At 47.6% G+C, this 18,312-nt stretch overlaps 1 protein-coding gene across 1 annotated transcript in view; it reads left to right on the top strand.

Moving 5' to 3' along the window:
* LOC119387075 (protein misato homolog 1) overlaps nt 1-18,312 on the top strand; it is a 63,432-nt gene that overhangs the window by 1,957 nt on the left and 43,163 nt on the right. Inside the window, exons 3-7 of the mRNA XM_037654376.2 lie at nt 202-323; nt 1,743-1,809; nt 3,143-3,188; nt 10,116-10,245; nt 11,383-11,500. Coding sequence (XP_037510304.1) covers nt 202-323; nt 1,743-1,809; nt 3,143-3,188; nt 10,116-10,245; nt 11,383-11,500 — 483 coding nt within the window. The remainder of the gene's footprint in view (nt 1-201; nt 324-1,742; nt 1,810-3,142; nt 3,189-10,115; nt 10,246-11,382; nt 11,501-18,312) is intronic.

Raw genomic sequence — 18,312 nt, 5'->3', positions numbered from 1 at the left:
ATGGAGCCGAAACAACGAAGTTTAGACAAATCCGTGGACCGCCAATCATTCCCATGCTGGCTGAAGCGCCATGCATTGCAGCTCCCATAGACACCAACACCAGAGTTCCCTCTAGTGTATTTATGGAAACTTTATGCTTTTTTTTTGCCATGGCTCACATGCTCAGTTTTCCACATTTCGTTGTGTCATTTATACATGCAGGGTAACGTGACGTACACACCACGTCTTCTCATTGCCGACTTACAAGGAAGCTTAGGAAACCTGAAGGCAACCGGTTGTCTTTATGACCCTCCGTCATCATCAGCCAATGAAGTCATTGCTTGGTAAGAAGGCCTTTCATTTAAGATGTTAGAAAGAATTTCTACTTTAAGTTTGACACTGTGGAAGTTTCAATAAAGGGGCCATGGACACCCAATTTTTGGTGATAATCTGTGCTATGCGGGTGAATCATAATGTGTTCACGAACAAGCTGGCGAAATTTTTACGCATTTGGTTGGGCACTTAATTTATTACTGAACATTTTTATAAAGACGCGAGCGGCCTGAGAGTCCGACAACACCGGCGCGCTCGCGAGCCATGACGTAAAAAGATGCTAACTGTGCAAGCGTCTGCATTCCAGCAAATGATTTTGTTCCGTGGTCAGCTGCGCGTGCAGTCGAGCTATTTCAGCTTTATTCAGCTTGATATTGAAATTGAACAATATTCAGCGGCTGAAAGTTTCATAGAAGATGACGGCTGCGCTGCAGCACATGATTTCACACATGCCATGTCAAAATGGCGGTTGCCGGCGTTGGGCGGGCTTTATAGGCAGGCAATATCTAGAGCTTATTTTGGACTGAAATATTCTTTTACAGTCCATTTTTCATAGATATGTAGGCATAATAGACCCTCTACTTCTATTTTTCATTGGAAATGGCAAATTGTTGGGTGACCGTGTCATGGCCCCTTTAATGCTGAAGGTCTATATGTCTACTCTGTAAATCATTAGAAGCCCTTACCTGCAAATTTCAAGATAATGATTGTTACAGTTTATGATAGCGCAACAGTGTGATGTCGCCATTACATGTAGTTGAAACACCTTTGAAACATTGTTGTTTTATTCTCTCTCGCAACATGATTGTTCGGCTTGTTTTCCCTTGTGTTTGCTAAACACGACCTTTGAGCATGTCACACGGTCAGCCAGCCAAGCACAGTTAAATCTGGATATGTTGAACTCATGACAATGCAAAAATGGTTTGATGTATTGGTAATACGATGTACACAAGTAGGATGTTGTGGAGGTTAATGAAACCTCTACATTTGTCTGATACATAATTAAGTTCTTGGAGTCTGTGTAATTCAGAAGTTTGAATTGCACGAAACTTTGTAGCACGCCAATGAAATGGATGGCTGGCTATGGCGGTGCCACAACTGTTTTAAGCGAAGGCAGTGCCGAAGTTCCAGAGTTGTGAGTAAGAGAGGTTTACCAAAAATGTGAAATTGGCCTATCCTTGCATAGCTGTAAATGTGAGCATACCACACACCTTCCCCACCCCCCAAAAGGGATATAGTAGCATTCTCCTGTAGTTTGTGTCTTTTTGTTTTTACCCACATTATAACGTGCTCTTTTATTTATTATATGATCTCACTTAGAGCACAATGCAACCCTCTTGATTTATGACGTGTAACTGTGATGTTTTAGTCATAACACTGAGTTGAACATTCTCTGCAAGTTCATTTTTATTTTTGTTTTATCTTGGCAGGTCTGGTAAAGTCACCATCCACAAGGCCGAACCAGAGACAAAAGTTCCAAGTGGCTCCAGAGACAAAGTAAGTTGTGAGCCATATAATAAAGCAATTATTTTTTGTGAGAATTCCCAATTACCTTGGGAGCTCCTATGTGCATTGGACATATGTTTATAATGGGGCTTAAAGGAGTCCTGACACAAAAATTCTCGCCCCGCGTTTTTTTGCTGCAATGTGTTGCTGGGGGCCTGTTAGTCATAACACGGCACATCGTTTGCTGCAGCGCGCGACAGATAATTAATTACATGCTCCTCATTACCGACACAGCCTCAGTTTCGGTTTGACAGAGCTCCAAAAACGACAAGCCGCCGGATGCAACTATCACCACCTAGCGAGTGAAACGCTCGGTCACGTGAGCACACAGAACAGTGACGCATTTCCGCGCAGTCTGTCGTCGTCGGGCTCATCGTCGTCTGATGGCGACGATTTTCTTGCGGCGGGGATGGAAGGAATTTTCGACGTGGCGAATCACTTCAGGTTTGACCCGCTGGCGAGGAGCGATTCGTCGGGAAGCGCGTCAAAACAGAAATGGCGGCTACGACGTCATCATAACTTGTACCGGCTGCAACGGTTACGTAGGGGAAGTAGGGGGGTCTCCTCGGGTCACCTCCGGGGGTGTCAATGCACCAGGTGCGGCCTATAATGCTGGATCGCGCTCGCGAACTTCAAAATTCATGTAAAATACCTTCCAAGCTTTATTCGCTGTCGATATTTTGCGGATGGTACACGTACGTACGCGGGAATCGATCCAGCAGGCTATCTCGGCCGCGAAATTTTGTGTCAGTAACCCTTTAAGCCAGTATGTTTCCTGAATGTCCGTTGAAAAATATTCTACTAACTGTTCCACAGTATAGCTCTTTTAGCTTGACATAAAATTTATGCTCTGGAAACTTGCTTGGGATTCATGTAAACAACCTAGGTGTATTTTGAGCAGTGTAGCCCTAGGTACTTTCCAGATAAGGCCGTACAAGTTGTACCAAACTTCCAATTTTTCTTTTTTTTTTCATTTTGGCATAATCATGGAAACTTATAACAGCGTTGCATTTAGAAAAATAATATCCACGTGTATGTTCAGGGACACTATTTTGTTTACAACTTCATCGTGTAAATAGCCTGTGGCAGTGCTAATAGGTGTAATAGGAACATATCTATGTGCATGTTTAGTGAATGATAAAGTATTATTTAATGTAGCCACATGAAAACAGTTGTGTGAACAGTATTTCAGTGCTCTTCGCAACTCTCCAACTAACATTGAAATTATTGTGAGGTTGCAATTTTAGCAGTTGTGCTTATATACACAAAACCAGTTGGTCAATTCTTCTAGAGCTGTCTCTTATTGTTGTTTTTGATTTTCCAGGATGTACAACGGTTTCCTGCTGACCAGGACAAAGATGTTTGCCGAGGTACGTGTCATGGTTATCCTCAGGGGTACTGACACGAAAATTTTCAGTTGTTGTTTTCTTGCATCAAATGAAATGCCAAACCCTCAAGAGCCTAGAAAATGTAGTGCTAAGCATGAGCACACCCTGAAAATGTAATTAGAGTACATTTTGAAAAGCTAGTTTCGGTTCGTACTGTACCTCGACGTCACGACACAATATGAGCTTCTCGTCACATGCTCGTGCAAGATTGTGATGTTTCCACGGCCGCTCTGTACCGTGGCTTCGTTGATGACACACAAGCGACCATTTTGGAAGTTTGTGGTACCTGGTGACATCCCAACTAGCCAGACTGCTGTGTGAAGTCACCAGAATTAGTACTGTAGCCCGACATCAAGGTACCGTCAATATCAGTGGGTGCGCCATAGGAAAATTGACTTTTTAATATCAAAATAAAATATCTTGTCAATATTTGCTGAGCTTCACACTTGCTCAGAGCCGTCTCTGTTTACAGGAGATTTGTATGGCAGAGTAAACTCGCCTTCAAAAAATGTTGTCAGTACCCCTTAAAAGCGGTATAATTTACTTTATGCTGTTTTTTTGTTACGGTTCATAGTAAAAGGTAGAATTTAAGACGGGCCTTAATGCATTCATTTCTATTCTCATTAACTTTAAATAACAATCTACCTGCATGGATTGTAGCATTCAGTGCAGTTACAGAGATTCGTTAGAATATAAAAGTGAAAGTCAGCCTGAACCCTTTTGTAATACAGTCAAAACCCACAGTAACGAAATTGCGCAACCACAAAACTCTCGAGACAAGGAAATAATTTCCTCTCCCCAGTGAACGCCCATAGGATTCACTGCATCTCATATTTCTCTACAAGGAAACGTTTCTGAAGTGCAATTCCGCATCAACGAAAACTTAGGGGACATTTCGCCACAAATTTACTGCTTGCGTAAGGTCAGCATACTCCAAAATGCGCTCGAATGTCATTGCTTCATTCTTAAACTGCATTACCTACCGCCACATTGTGCTTTGCATACGCCACCATCTTCGTTTACAAAATCAGCACAGTTCCGGAAGCAGTCTCACGCACCAGACATTGTCTTTGCCACCATGTCACTTGTTTAGATTTGTGTGTGTGTGTGTGTGTGTGTGTGTGCGCGCGTGCGTGCGTGCGTGCGTGCTGTGGGGTTGCACACGCAACCCATTGTCTTCAACGCGGCGTCACCTCGGCTCAGGGGCGGATCCAGCCACTCATTTTAGGGGGGGTGGTCGCTTGAAGAAAACTGGAGAGGGGGGGGGGGCTGACTTTTGTTTTTAGTAGTTACTGTTATCAAAAGAACCCCATCACAGCATAAATAGTGTTAATTTGTGCTTAAAGTGGTTCCACTCATTTGTGCTAATCAGTTTTCTAATCTTAAGAAATTGGAAGATTACTACAAATTACGGGCTACAACACATCAGATATATGCCCATTTTGCTGCGCTATAAGCCTTTGTTAGAAATCGGGCTGCGTGGCCGGTGCGAACACGGGTTGGTGTCTCGTTGGGCAGTCATCAGGATAAGTTGATGGAAGGAAGAAAGCTATATATACAAGTATTTACATTATTGAGATCACAGGGAACAGGCATGGCGCTCTCCGGTGCACCAGCACCGGATTAAATGATCAGATTGAGGTCCACCCCATTTTCCCTCTCTCCACGCGGTCACCAGGATTCCACCAATCCTGGAACCTTGGTAGGGTCATAATGATGAGCACACACCTGCACTTCAAAATTCAATATCTCCTTGACTGCGCAGGACTTCAAAAGGTTGAGGACGGTCGCCACCTCTCACGATCCTTTCGGGGATTAGGAGGCTCGTTGACCTCGCGTTGTCAGCACTTGCACGCGGATTATACGTTTGCACAAGAATCATCCATATGGAACCGAAGAGACGACACGGCAGGTGCACGGTGCGCTATTAGAGTCTTTTAGCAAGTTACGGAAACACGGTACCCAAATAGGGTATGTGATTATGGTAGCACTACTCCTCTCTCGCTCGTCCGCTCCCAGTTCCAGTGACGCACTAGTGCGTCCCCCGAACGATAGGTGGATCGTTAAGAATGCATGGGCTGACAGGCAATAATGAGGCATGACACCACACAGTAAATTTCGAAAAAGCTTTTGTGGTGTTGGGGTGCCTTCACCGGTAAAAGGTCGACGACCTGGAAAGGAGGAGCGGTACCGTCATACGGTAGCATACTTGCGTACCGTATTTCAGTAACTAGCTAAAACTCTCTAATATATCGGGCTGAGCATGAGCAAGAAATGCTGAATATATGAGCGTGCGACATATCGCTTGTACTTTAGCAAAGTTATCTCAGTAAGTGTGGCATTGCCTCAGTACCTTTGAAACTTCCGAGCACAAAATCGTGGGCAGCGTTTATTTCATGCAAAAGAAGACAATTCATGTTCATATTCTTTCACATGTCTTGGAAAACATACCTTGAAGTTTTTAACACATGGAAATGAAGCAAAAAATACTTAATTCAATCATAGTGTTATAGCAGATTATGTAGGATATTAGTACATTCCTCGTAACTGCATTAGAAGGGCTTCAGAAAGATACACTGTAGTCAGTATGCGGATTTCTTGGCTGCTCTGAACTGGTTAATAACGACAAATTGCAAGATATACTTGGCTTAATACTGACGTGACTAGTATCTCCAATACTGCAGCTTGCAATGATAGGCATGTTTCAAGTCTTCTTGAACTCAAAAGCAAAACAATCAAGGGGAGACGATATCAAATCTTAAGTTCTAAACGCAAGCTATATACTTGAGCGTGACCTATGCTTACCTTGTGTAGCCGGGACGGGTCAAGTGGCAACCACAGTACCAGTCTCCAGACTCGTACGGCACTTCTTTCTGTCTACCAGTTGGGGACACGGCTCAGCGCCATCTCATAGGACTCGGGTAGCAACGCGCACGTCTAGACACTCGCAGGACGGTGGGATAGTCGCCAGCCGTCTGTGCCTTGTCAATGCGCACCTCTGTTTCCCGCCAAATTTGAGAGTGGAAATCGTTGGCGTAAACAAAGGCGATGCAGCCACTTTCCTTTCATTCCTACGCTGTAAGAAGCGCAGTGCAGTGTCAAACCTACAACATTAGGACTGCAGTTCGAAAAACCTGCAGCTGCCGCGGAAGCTCTCCCATGCTTTTCGCCGAAGGAATAGAGAGAAAGAAGTGAAAGGTGAGACCATGCGTCAGAATAAAACGTTTTAGCAAGATACCTGCAGGTGCATCGTTTCAAGAACCTCTTTGAGTTCTCAGAGGGACAACTTCGTGCCAAGCGACAAGCTGCACTGGGAATGCCGGAAAAAACGGTGACGGGTAGAACACTGTTTCATCCCGTCGACGGCAACAATGCAGAGGTCCCTACAGGCTAGTTCAGATATGTCAGCGATGTGTGCAATCCAGCGTCTTGCTTTACGCCGCGAAGAGACTTTGTTAGAGGAGTACTGACACAAAATTTTGAAGGCGAGATAACTTGTGGGATAGATTTGCGTGGACACACACGCATCACCTACGAAATATAAATGTATATCGCCTAGAACATATATAAAATCGAGTTTAAAGTGCGTGTCGCGCCACTGCACGCAAAGCTCGCCTTTGGTTTTCGTGTAACCAACCAATTGCCAACACCTGCGCCACGAGTTTGTGCTGGCTGTCACGATTCTTGCGAGCGCTCTCTCCTAGCAGACCTTTTTAACGGGAAGAGGGGGCACACTTGCACGACAGTGCAAAGGATGTCTTTGCCTCGGCAATGCATTTTTGGGGGGGGGGGGGGGGGGGGGGGGGGGGGGGTCACGCATAAACGCCTTACCCAGAAAGCCTTCGTTGAAAAGAGTTGACGACACGGTGCGCATGTGCACGCGGTTTTGTCTGCTCACGTAGTCAAATATATGTTTTAGGAAGTTGAAACGGCTCCAGCCACAGTTTGAAGAGAGCCCAACGTTTCGGGATCGATTCGGTCCCTTCCTCAGGGGGTGACTGCGTTGGCCATGGAATCATCGCCGCGTCTTGTCCTCTCACCACGGCTCCGGCTTTCCCTTTCCTTCACGTTTCGGAGGCCGTGAACGTGTACTGGGGGCATTGTTCCTAGCGAGCGGTTCACATTTGCAGGTGTGTACTGAATGTGCCAGGACTCGAGCAAGTCTCCTTCGCAGATTCCTTTCTGTTTCTAGAGCCCCGCCACGGTGATCTGGCACTCGATTGCTGACCCGAAGGTCGCGAATCGAATCCCGGCCGCGGCGGCTGCATTTTCGATGGAGGCGAAAATGTTTGAGGCCCGTGTACTTAGATTTAGGTGTGCGTTAAAGAACCCCAGGTGGTCGAAATTTCCGGAGCCCTCCACTACAGCGTCTCTCATAATCATATCGTTGTTTTGGGACGTTAAACCCCAGATATTATTATTCGGTTTCTAGAACAGAAGCGCCGTCAAAATCGATTTTATGGTCGTGCTTCTCACAGTGCTCTGCAAGAGCGCTGCGCTTCCATCTTCCTGACGTCTCTTGCTCTCGCCTACGTAGCTGGCTGGACATTCAGAACACGACACCTTGTACAATGCACCTTCGTGATGGTCGGTCTTTCGGCTTCGGTAGCAAGCGGGTGAGCGTCGATTCCGGTTTAAGACCCTGGAGAGCTTCTGTTCACGGATGCCCGGCACATAAGGAATGACGACGCGCTGTGCCGGCTTCTTCGATTCCATTGTAGCCGGTGGGGTGGCCAGGGAGGGAGGGGGTTCGCGAAGTGTGTCTCTCGCTGTCTCTCTGTGGTAGGGTGGCTGCCCTCTCTATACACATGATAACTATTTACATGATAACTATACTGTGTTCACTCGGCGCTCTCTGAAACCGAAACTGCGACTGGGCGCTATAAAACCATCTACAAAAAATTAACCGTCGCGCGCTCGAGGAAACGAGCTTTCCATCCGTAATAAGTGAGTCGTAGAAAAAAACAAGATCCAACTTTTTGTGTCAATGCCCCTTTAAGCTGCCACCCCCTTTTGCTGAGGAAGCAAGGGGGTTGATGAGATGAAATTCTTGGATAGAGAAGAAGAGAAAAGCACAGGATAGTAAGTGTCTCTCGTCGAGAAGGACATCTCAATCCTCCTGTTCAGAGGTGGGGGATTAAAGTAGCAGACAGAGGCTCAACGTCGCTGAAAAAGGTAGTGAAAGAAGTTGGAGGAAAGACGAGGGCACCGTCTCGAGTTCCCAGAACACAAACTGGCAGGCCGGGGCAACTCTTTTGCCTGTTAGAAAAACCGACGGGTGTCCGGCGGCACTGAGAACCGAATCCGGTAGCTCCCGCATTCGAAGCGGACGCTCTAGCCATTCGGCTTCCTCTGCGGTTTGGGCAGTGGTAGCCGGGGCAACCTGACAAAGGAGGTGGACGCAGGCACTGGAGGGAAGGGGGGGGGGGTGTCACACAGGCTTTAGCAACGTTTATAGATAAACTTTGGGCTTTAGGGGGGCGATCGCCCCTACCGCCCCCCCTCTGGATCCGCCACTGCCTCGGCTTCACGCTATGTTTGTACGCGCAGTGGCGAGAGGGGTTGCGTGGGAGAGGGCACTGTGCCGCTCCTGCAGCTCTTCGCGCCCTGCTCCCTGGCCAAAGTCGAGATGCCCCGTTTTCCCTCCTTGCCCTTTTCTGGAGAGACTCCTCTCCAGACCCCAAGGAACGCGCGCCGCTTTCTTGGGGACCTCGGGGTCTTTTCGACTCGGGGAGCGGTGACGACCACAGCTCGATCGAGTCGGGAGCCACCCAGCCGCCATCACCCCCTGCGCAACGCCCGGTCTTTTGTGAGGTGACTTACTGCTTCAGGGCCGGACTGCGAAGCCACGAGAGGTGAGTACGAGCCTTATCGCTCTCAATCTCATGTACTTCCCATTTTATTGTTGTTTTAACGTTGTCGTGCGGAACTTCTCTGCCGCTTCGTTCCTACCTGTATATATTGCTGCGTTGGTGGCGCTTTGGCACAATAAACTGTGTTAGGCAAAGAACTCGTCTCTGTTACCACTGGCCTGAAACCCGCCGTGGTCACGACTCAACGCGAACCACGGGTTAGGGGTCCAGCTCTTACTGTTAGGGCTGCTGCATAGCGCTAGGAGCAAGTAACTACACTCCTCTAGTGCGCGGTGTGATCCAAAGATGGAACAGTTTCGCTCGCGCGGATCTGTTTGTTACAAAGTAACCCCTATAGTGCACAAACGGTTTTGCTCGCGCACGTGAAGTTTCTTTTGCCATTCGAATAGGGGGCCCAGGACCCATTTTAGCATTGTTCTGCAGTAGCCGCTCAGCGATGTGGCCAATCAGCAATAGAGGAGTGATTGCCATGGCTACGTCAGCGCGTCTGAATTGTATGCTTTCGAAACAATGCGTGCATTCCTCAGAACGTATATGATGACAATGTCGTGTAATAAATAACTAAATTTTGGCATTAAATTTTCGTTTTGCTGACTGCTTCCCTATTTGTACTGTGTTATTGTGTGATAATGAAATTCTCGTGATATAAGCAACGAGATGCAATGATGGAGATGATGATTATGATAATGAAGCCATTCTTACAGTTCCACATGGGCCATCATCATCTGATGAGCTGAGCCGTTTGGCCTCCATATGGCTTCTCAGTAACATCTGATGATCTGAGCAGTTTGGCCTCAATATGGCTTCTCAGTTACATAAATATTATTGCCTTCAGGCGCAACATTATTACATTGCCCAACTAATTGTCATGAAGCTGCTTTTGACAACCAACCTAGGGTGTGGCTTGCATGCCAACTTTATTCTTACTCTTCCTGTGTTATTGATGCAGCTTATATGTACGAAAATAAGGTACTTTTTGATGTTGGTCAAGCAAGTTCTTTTTTACAATACCTATGGTTTATTGCATTATTTGTAGCGGACCCCGTGCATCAATCGAGTAGGCAAGTGGAATCCAAGAAGGAGCCAGTGCAGCTGTGGTCAGAATTTCTTAGTGTCCATCTGCATCCTCGCACAATTCACCTGATTACACGCTATCTGCACAACAAGTAAGATTTGATGAACGTCTCTACAATGAAATGACTTTTATAGCAAAGTATTCCTTATGTCCCAGCTATATAGTGAGCATCACTGTGCGGAACTTTTACATTGAAGTGATCTATATAATGGAAGTATTTTTAAGGTCTCGAAAGTTTAAATCGTCACAGCCGCATCTGAAATAGCCCTGAAGGCCTGAAAGTATGCTTATTATTAGGCATCTCAGTGCTCATAGTGTGGGACAAGACTGCCACAATGTGTGTGCATAATTAAGGAATGTTATGCATACTGTGTCCTGTGAGTGGTGTTTTTATAACTTGCCACGGTGGTCTAGTGATTACAGTGCTTCACTGCTGACCCAACAGTCGCAGGATCGAATCCTGGCCATGGCGGCTGCATTTCTGTGGAGGCGAAATGCGCACATTAAAAGAACACCAGCTGGTCAAAATTTCCGGAGCCCTCCAGCTATGGCATCCCTCATAATCATATAACAGGGTTTTGTTACGTAAAACCCCGAAAATAATTATATATTATTCTTCGTTTGCCTCATTGCAAGATGTTGTGTATACTTGACCACGTAACATCTGTGCATTGCAGCGAAGCTTACTTTTGGGAGCCATGACTACTGCAAGCAAATGGACACTTGTGAGTGCTAATTTGAGCCTGTGAGATAACACGGCAGGGGTAGTGGCTTCAATTAATGCTGTCTTAGTCCTTTAATAACCATTTCAAATGTAAAAAATTGGACAGGGAAAGGTTTCAGTGTTCGAAATTTTAGGCGTCTTGATACATTGGCCTTATGGTGTACTAGCGGTGCTGTGAAGGCATCCAAATTATCAGGCATGTCTTAAAAATTGCTCCCTGACCTCATAATGCCATTGTCAAATGCACAAAGGCCTAGGCATGGATGATTGGAGCTAATTCCAGGTCATGCAGGAAATGTTCTATTCTTCAGTATTTTTAGAGCTTTGAAGAGACTGGAGAGGTCCTTGTCATTTGCAGTCTTGAAATGCCAAACTCATCCTGTGAGCCCTGCTGCAACCACTCTAGTCACGTGTGGTGTGGCCAGGGAACTTTTTATTGAGAAGGGAGACAAATTATGGGTAAAAAGCGTCTTGGTAACTCTTCTCCTTGTTTCTTTGGCACAGTCCAGATGATCCCTTTGACCTGTTTGGGATAGGAAACCAGTGTGCGGAAGATCCCGAGTGGCAGAACAGTTTCATGGATGATGTGCGCTGGTTTGCAGAAGATTGTGATTCTCTTCAGGTAAAGCTCACTGCATCGTGCTTTTAATGTAGAAAAGATATTGCTGGATTCTGAGATCAGTTATATGCCGTATTTATTCGAATCTAGGCCGATAGCCCTTTTCCAAATATTCTTGTACCAAACTCTAGTCTCGGCCCACCTTTGAAGATTTAAAAAAAATGCTCTAGTTTCCAAGTCAGCTTGAGAAAAATGGCGCACTGCTTGTTGAAAATAGAAGAAAACAACTTCCATGTCGGGGGCATAGGTATCATCATCTTGGGGATTAGGGTGTTCCATTAAAGGGGAAGAAGACAGGACAGCCATGGCGTCGGTCTGATTTCTTTACATATGTTGCCGAAACTTAAACCGAAACTGAGCGTGATAGGGGCACCCATGGACAGGCGTGACTGCAGGCGTCATTTGGAGGCTCACGAGATGGGAGTCCTCATGTCCACTTCGGCTCTGTATTGACTTGCCCTTTACGACGATGGCCTGAGGTTTGCGAGGCTTGGATGTGCATGTAGATAGGAACATCCCGACAGCCCAGCCCTCCGACAAGTCAATGATATCTCTGCCCATCACAAGATTTTCTCATCAGTGACAACTTCGAGACTTGCCAGGCCAGGGCAATGAATTTCTGTCCTGACACCCCTCCTGTAGGGCCAGCCTTCGAAGCAGCAAGAGCATGAAGCACAGGTGCAAACTACCCTAACGAAGGCAGCTTCGAGACTCTCAAGACCGTATAGGTGATTAATATGCTGAATCCTGATCATGCAGGCTTGGCCCTTGAAACCACCAGCTGTTTACCTGCCTGTCTGAAGAAACTTTACTATGACGGTCCATACAAGATTCGCGAGGCCAGGATGCTGAGTTCCTATGGTAGCATCTGCCCAGGAGGCTTTAAGAGCGAGAAGAAAAGCGAAAGCTGGAAATCACTAGCAGATGCCGATGCTCTACTAACTGCAGCAGCATTAGTGATCACCTGAACCCAGTGATGTGATAGCTGCGCCAATTGCGCCAAACTGCGCCAAGACGTGAAAGCTGCTACATCCTGCTACATCTCCGCTGTTTTGCGCCAGAACTGCGCCAAACTAAAAGCACACTAGCGGAAAAACGTGCGCAGCGCGCCGCCGTCGGCAAAACGCGACGCTCCAAAGCTGCCGCGCGGCAAAATTTTCGTGCCGCGAGAGGAGTGTGTTCGTGCATCATTTTTCTCGGCACGCTGCCCGGCGCTTTCTGGGGACATAACCACAACCGACATAACCCTCTCCAGGCTGCTGCAAATTGGCGTGACCCCCCAAAAATGCACCTTGGAACGCCTTGGAAGGAGCGGCTCGCCGCGAGGTGGTGTGACCGCACCGCCGCAGCAACATAGAAAATTTCAGTTAGTACAACGACGTCCACGCCTGTCTTATTTTTGCACCCTTTTTTAAGTTCCGCTACTCGAACGAGTGTTATACCCCTGTCACACAGACAACCTTAACCGTGGTTAAGCTGACTACGGTTACGGCTGACCACGGTTAGGGGCAGCTACACAGCAGAAATAACAGCATGGTTTTGCAGCGATAAAGCGACATGCTACACAAGAGGCACATTGAGGCCACGAAGACGCGTCGGAATTCAGCAGGTGTACTGAAAACTCCAAAGACCTGCATATCAGACGCATTTGGACATGACAAAAATTGCAACCCAATCCGATCCAGGCTCTTTGCGAACCCAAGTAAACCAATTTAGGAGGCGTTGATGTAAACGTAACTGGCTGATACGAATTCGTGAAATTTCCCAGCCGAATTCCACTGTGTCGAATGGGCCGAAATTTGGATGTTCCGAACACTTTTCCGCGTCGCGGCGGGTGATACCAACTTTGGTATCGAATCCGTCGAGCGACGGCCGAGAGCAGAATGCTGTTAGCTTCGGAAGTACGCGCACGGCCAGTGCGCACACTGTCAGAACTGTGGTTATCGTTTGCCATAACCGCTGTGGGCGAAACCGCAGTCGCTCTTGACACTATCATGTATGGCGACGACGAAACTGACGGGACTCCGAAAGTGCACGTGTGTCCAACGCCCACCCAGTCCAAGTGGCGCTGCTTCCCACAAACGCCGCGGACAAAACAGCGGCAGATGCGATTATAGATAGCAATACAGGCGACGCAGAACGTAATTTTGAAGGCACGTGCGCAGCCAGCGCAGGCGGATTGAAAACGGAACTACCGTTTGCCGCAACCGCCGCGCACGAAACCACGGTCGCTATCAACGCGATCATCGCGACTACGAGCTCCGAAGGTACGCGGCTAACGCTAACGCAGCAGTAGATTAAAGGCTATATAGTCGTAGAAAAAGGCACGAAACAGTGGTGAAGCCAGGAGGGGCGCACCCCCCCCCTCCTGGCTTCACCACTGTTTCGTGCCTTTTTCGTGCCAAAAAATTTCTGCCTACGCTCCTGGCACGAAGCCCTTTCGTGTCGATCTTCGCTTGTCACTATGGTGGAGCGGACTTCACTTAGTTTTCAGTTGGCCTCATGCGAAGCTTTGACGCGCGCTTTCGCGGCAGCCAGCTGCGCCGTCCCTTATTTGTCCGTTCACGTGTGTCCCAGAAAGGCATACACGAGTTCTTTTGACAGAAATTAATGTTTTGTGTGTATATCGTGGTTTGAAAACAGGTCTTGCTAGTCTTTTGATGATACCAAATTTTGGGCGATACGAATATTGTCGTTCCCCCTTCAGATTCGTATCACCGAGATTCTACTGTAGTTGGGAAACCCTACCTGCTTTGTTAGTTTGGCCACTCTAAGCTATTATAAGACCGCAACGCCAATGGCAGCCTGCATTGACACCCTTGTCCAATGTTTACGCTTACGGGGCTGTTAGGTGATCCAGTGGTGTTATGCAAACAGCCATTATTGGACAGAACATATTTGAAAACAGTTCCTCCTTATTTGACTGTTTTGCTTGACACGGTTCATTTTCCCCCTTGGCAGTGAGCTTTTAGCTGATCCAAAAGCTGTTTTCCCTGCTCCCAAATGCGTTTTTGGCTGCTCCAAAAGCCCTTTTACCTGCTCCAAAACGCACTTTTTGCTGCTCCAAAAACGTGCTCCAGAACAGCTTCAGTCAATCACATCACTGCTGAACCTCTAACTACTAAACTTGATGCAAGCCACTTGACGAAGTTTCGGAAATGTGTTGGAAATAGGAGAAAACAACTGCTGCATCGGAGGCATAGGTATCATCATCATGGACATTAGGGTGTTCCATTACAGGGGAAAGACTTTACACTGCTAGCGCTACCTAAAAAAGAAGACACAATCATAGACACTACTAGCCGAGCCTGTAGCCAACTGAAAAACGAGCATCGAGTTGGTGCTGCCATTATCACATGTGTCGACCATAGTCTGGGTGCGGTGTGATGTCTTCGTTTCCTTATCAGTAGTGTAATGACACCAAGCAGGCAGTGCCATTATAGTGCCGCTTTTAAAAAAAGTTATTCTAGCCGCAGAATCATCGTCAAATGTTCAAGCTGGGCAGGGCTACGGCATAGACAAGGAGAATGTCCATCTTGGAGAGGGCAAGGGGAGCAGCTTTTCGCATGTGCCGCAACGAGGATGGTGTGCACCAGACCACAGAATGGCCGTCATCACAATGTGGAGATTGCATTGGCTGAGTTTGTTCACAAGCAAAGAGCAGCTGCCCTTCTAGTGACGACAGAAGTGCTCAGAGTGAAAGTGAAGGAGCTGTCAAGGAGCGAGGCTTATAGCTGACAGATTTTAAAGCAAGCAGGGGCTGGCCTCAGAAATTCATAAAGCACTTCTGCTTCAGCCTTCAACGGCACGCTTCTATTGCTCAGATGTTGCCGAACGATTCTGAAGAAAAGCTGATCACTTTCCAGCGCTATGTGTTGCAAATGAGGGAGGCGAAAGGCTACCCACTAGAACAAATGGGCAACGGCAACCTAATGCCCATATACAGTAATCCCTCGTTAACTCGAAGCTGTCAAATTTGGGGAAAATTTCGAGATAAGCAAAACTCCGAAAATGTTTGCCCAGGTCACTGTAAAAAAAAAGCCAGTGCTGCCAGGAAAAGCTCCACTGCACGAGGCAGCTACTGTACTAAAGGCACAAGAATTCGGAGGGAAAAAAAATGTATTACCGAGGACTAAAAAACTGCGTGATGCTCGCCTGTTTCGTGTTCGCGTTCGAGAAAGGCGTTCTCCAGTTGCTAACACATCACGTGAGCTGTTGGTCGCCACCGCTGCATTCGACCTTGTTGCGGAGCAAGCGCAGCACGTTACGTGTTTCTGTCGTCGTAGGCACTTCTCGAGGCTCTTCCTCCTCTGCATGGTCATCTGCGTTACTCAGGGCCATCTCAACGATATCGGCATCCGACAGCATTCCGGTAACGGGGAGGTCCGCCTCGTAGAGCGCATACTCCTCAAAGGCGATCTTGCCGTCTTCAGTATCGCTCACGCAGCCAGTTGCCTTGCGCACTTCATTGCACAGCTCATCACAGCCGCTAAATGCTGCACCAATGTCTTCTTCGATCGATTCCGGGGCGCGAGAAAACCCTTCATGTGCGAAGCAGTTAGCAGTCAGTGCTGCTTTGACGCCCGGGAATTTGGACGCTCGAATGCGCTTCCACTTGCTTGAGAAGCTCTGCTCGAAGCCTTCCAAAACCTTTTGTTTGTTCTTAAGCACTGTCGAGAGGGTTGACAAAGGGATGCCGAATTCTTTGGCGATGCTCAACTTGCTTCGACCTGCTTTTTCGACTTCCTTGATTAGCATGACTTTTCTCTCCAACGTCAGAGATTTGCACTGCTTTGGGCGGGACATCTTGGTCGATATCCGAAAGCGTCCTTTGCACAGACCACTCACTACTCAGCAAAACTGAACTCAAGATGCGTCATGTGCAGATCGCGGGGAAAACAAAGAATACCAGCTTGCACATGCAAGGGCTAGGTTGCGTACTGACGGGCACACGCTGTACACGCTGCCCACCGCGCATAAGTCGCGCGCGGGTGCGCACATGTGATCATTCCCACAGTTGCTTGACAAGGCTGATAGGAAACGGTTGCGTCCGTGGGAATTTCTAATTCGCCCTTCACGACAGCGTTCGGCACGTATATAGTAAGAGCTAAGCGTTTGCACAGAGCCCTCATTTCCTGTTGGGAGTGGACTTTGCCTTCTGCTCTCCCGGTCAAGGTTTCGAGATATCCGCTGTTCCCTCCGGAAAACGTTTCGAGATAAGAGGGGGCAAATACATAGCACCTATGGGAGGTTAATGCACGGCGAAAAAAAGTTTCGACTTAACCGAGATTTCGAGATATGCGAGTTCGAGTTAAGGAGGGTTTACTGTATTTTATATGCCAGTGCCATACACCATCAATGAAAAGGGCGCCAAGAAAGTGAAGGCATGCTCTGCAGGCCACGAGAAGCAGCGAGCGATCGTGATGCTGTGCTGCACATCTGATGGACATAAGCTCCCTCCTTATATTGCATTTAAGAAGAAGATGCTGCCTGCCAAAGAAGATTTTCCAAAGAACATCATTGTGCGGGCAAACGAAAACAGATGGATGACGGGCGCCATGGTGGAGGAATGGGTAAAATTGCGTGGCAACAGTGTCCAGGAGCCCTTTTGTGCAAGAATGCACTCCTTGCCGTGAGCTCGTACCGTGGGCACTCGACTGACGGTGTGAAGGCTGCACTTGCCGAAGCGAAAACGGACCTTGCTGTGATACCGGGCGGCATGACAGGCCAGGTGCAGCCACTTCATGTCAGCATAAACAAGCCTTTCAAGGATCACCTGCAGAAATTGTACACCGGCTGGCAGACCAAGGAAGATCATCAGCTGACAGCAATGGGCCACATCAAACAAGCATCACTGTCACAGGTGGCGGCCTGAGTAGTTGCAGCGTGGGACTACTTTCCAGAAACTCTGATTGTGCGTGCATTTAAAAAGTGCAGCATATCTAATGTGCCTGACGGTATAGAAGACAGTGCACTGGTTGAAGAAGACAGCAACAAGGAAGGCAGCGACGAGGCTAGCAACAATGAAGAATGAGCTTGACTCGTTCCTGTTTAATAAATGTGTTTTGTTATTTTGTGAGCACTGTCCTAGCTACTTTTGTTTGGCCTGCATTCAAGGCAAGTTTTTCTTTTTCTGGCTTCCAACATTGGGTGTCGGCTTATAATCGCAGCCAGCCTAGATTTGAGCAAATACGGTAAATGCTTAAATAGTACAGTAGAACCCCGCTGTTACGTTCCTCACTGCTGCGTTTTCCCGGCTGTTACGTCGTTTTCCGCCGGTCCCGGCATAGCTCCCATAGGATACATTGTATTGGGAACCCCGCTGTTACGTCGTAACTGTCGGACCGTTCCCGTATGATACGTCGCGAAGTGCGCCCGGAGCCGACCGAGTGACTAACAAAGAGAGCGGCCATGGTGCATTTTCACGCAGCTTGGCCTCGTTTGACCGTAATATTAGCCGCATGAGAGGCGCAAGCAACAGAATCTTTCAATTGATGCAAACAAAAGCATGGCCTTCGAGATTCAAATTGCAAAGATGGCGTCTATGACGTAACTGCTCGCGAAAGCAAGGCCTTCGAGATTGGCATTTACTATTGACAAAAGCATAGCCTCTGAGATTTGCATTGCACAAACATGGCGTGTATGACATAATTGCTTGCGAAAGCAAGGCCTTCGAGATTGGCATTCACTTCTGCCATCGCGTTGGCGTGGACTCATCATCATCGTTATTTGTCGGAGAAGTTCGAGCTGGTTGGAGCTCGCATGGTCGCGCGTGCGGTTTGCGGTCGGACTCGCCGCGCCGGTCGTGATTGCGT

The sequence above is a fragment of the Rhipicephalus sanguineus genome, chromosome 3 (assembly GCF_013339695.2).
Source record: "Rhipicephalus sanguineus isolate Rsan-2018 chromosome 3, BIME_Rsan_1.4, whole genome shotgun sequence".
Lineage (NCBI taxonomy): Eukaryota > Metazoa > Arthropoda > Arachnida > Ixodida > Ixodidae > Rhipicephalus > Rhipicephalus sanguineus.
This window is presented reverse-complemented; position numbering and strand designations above follow the sequence as displayed.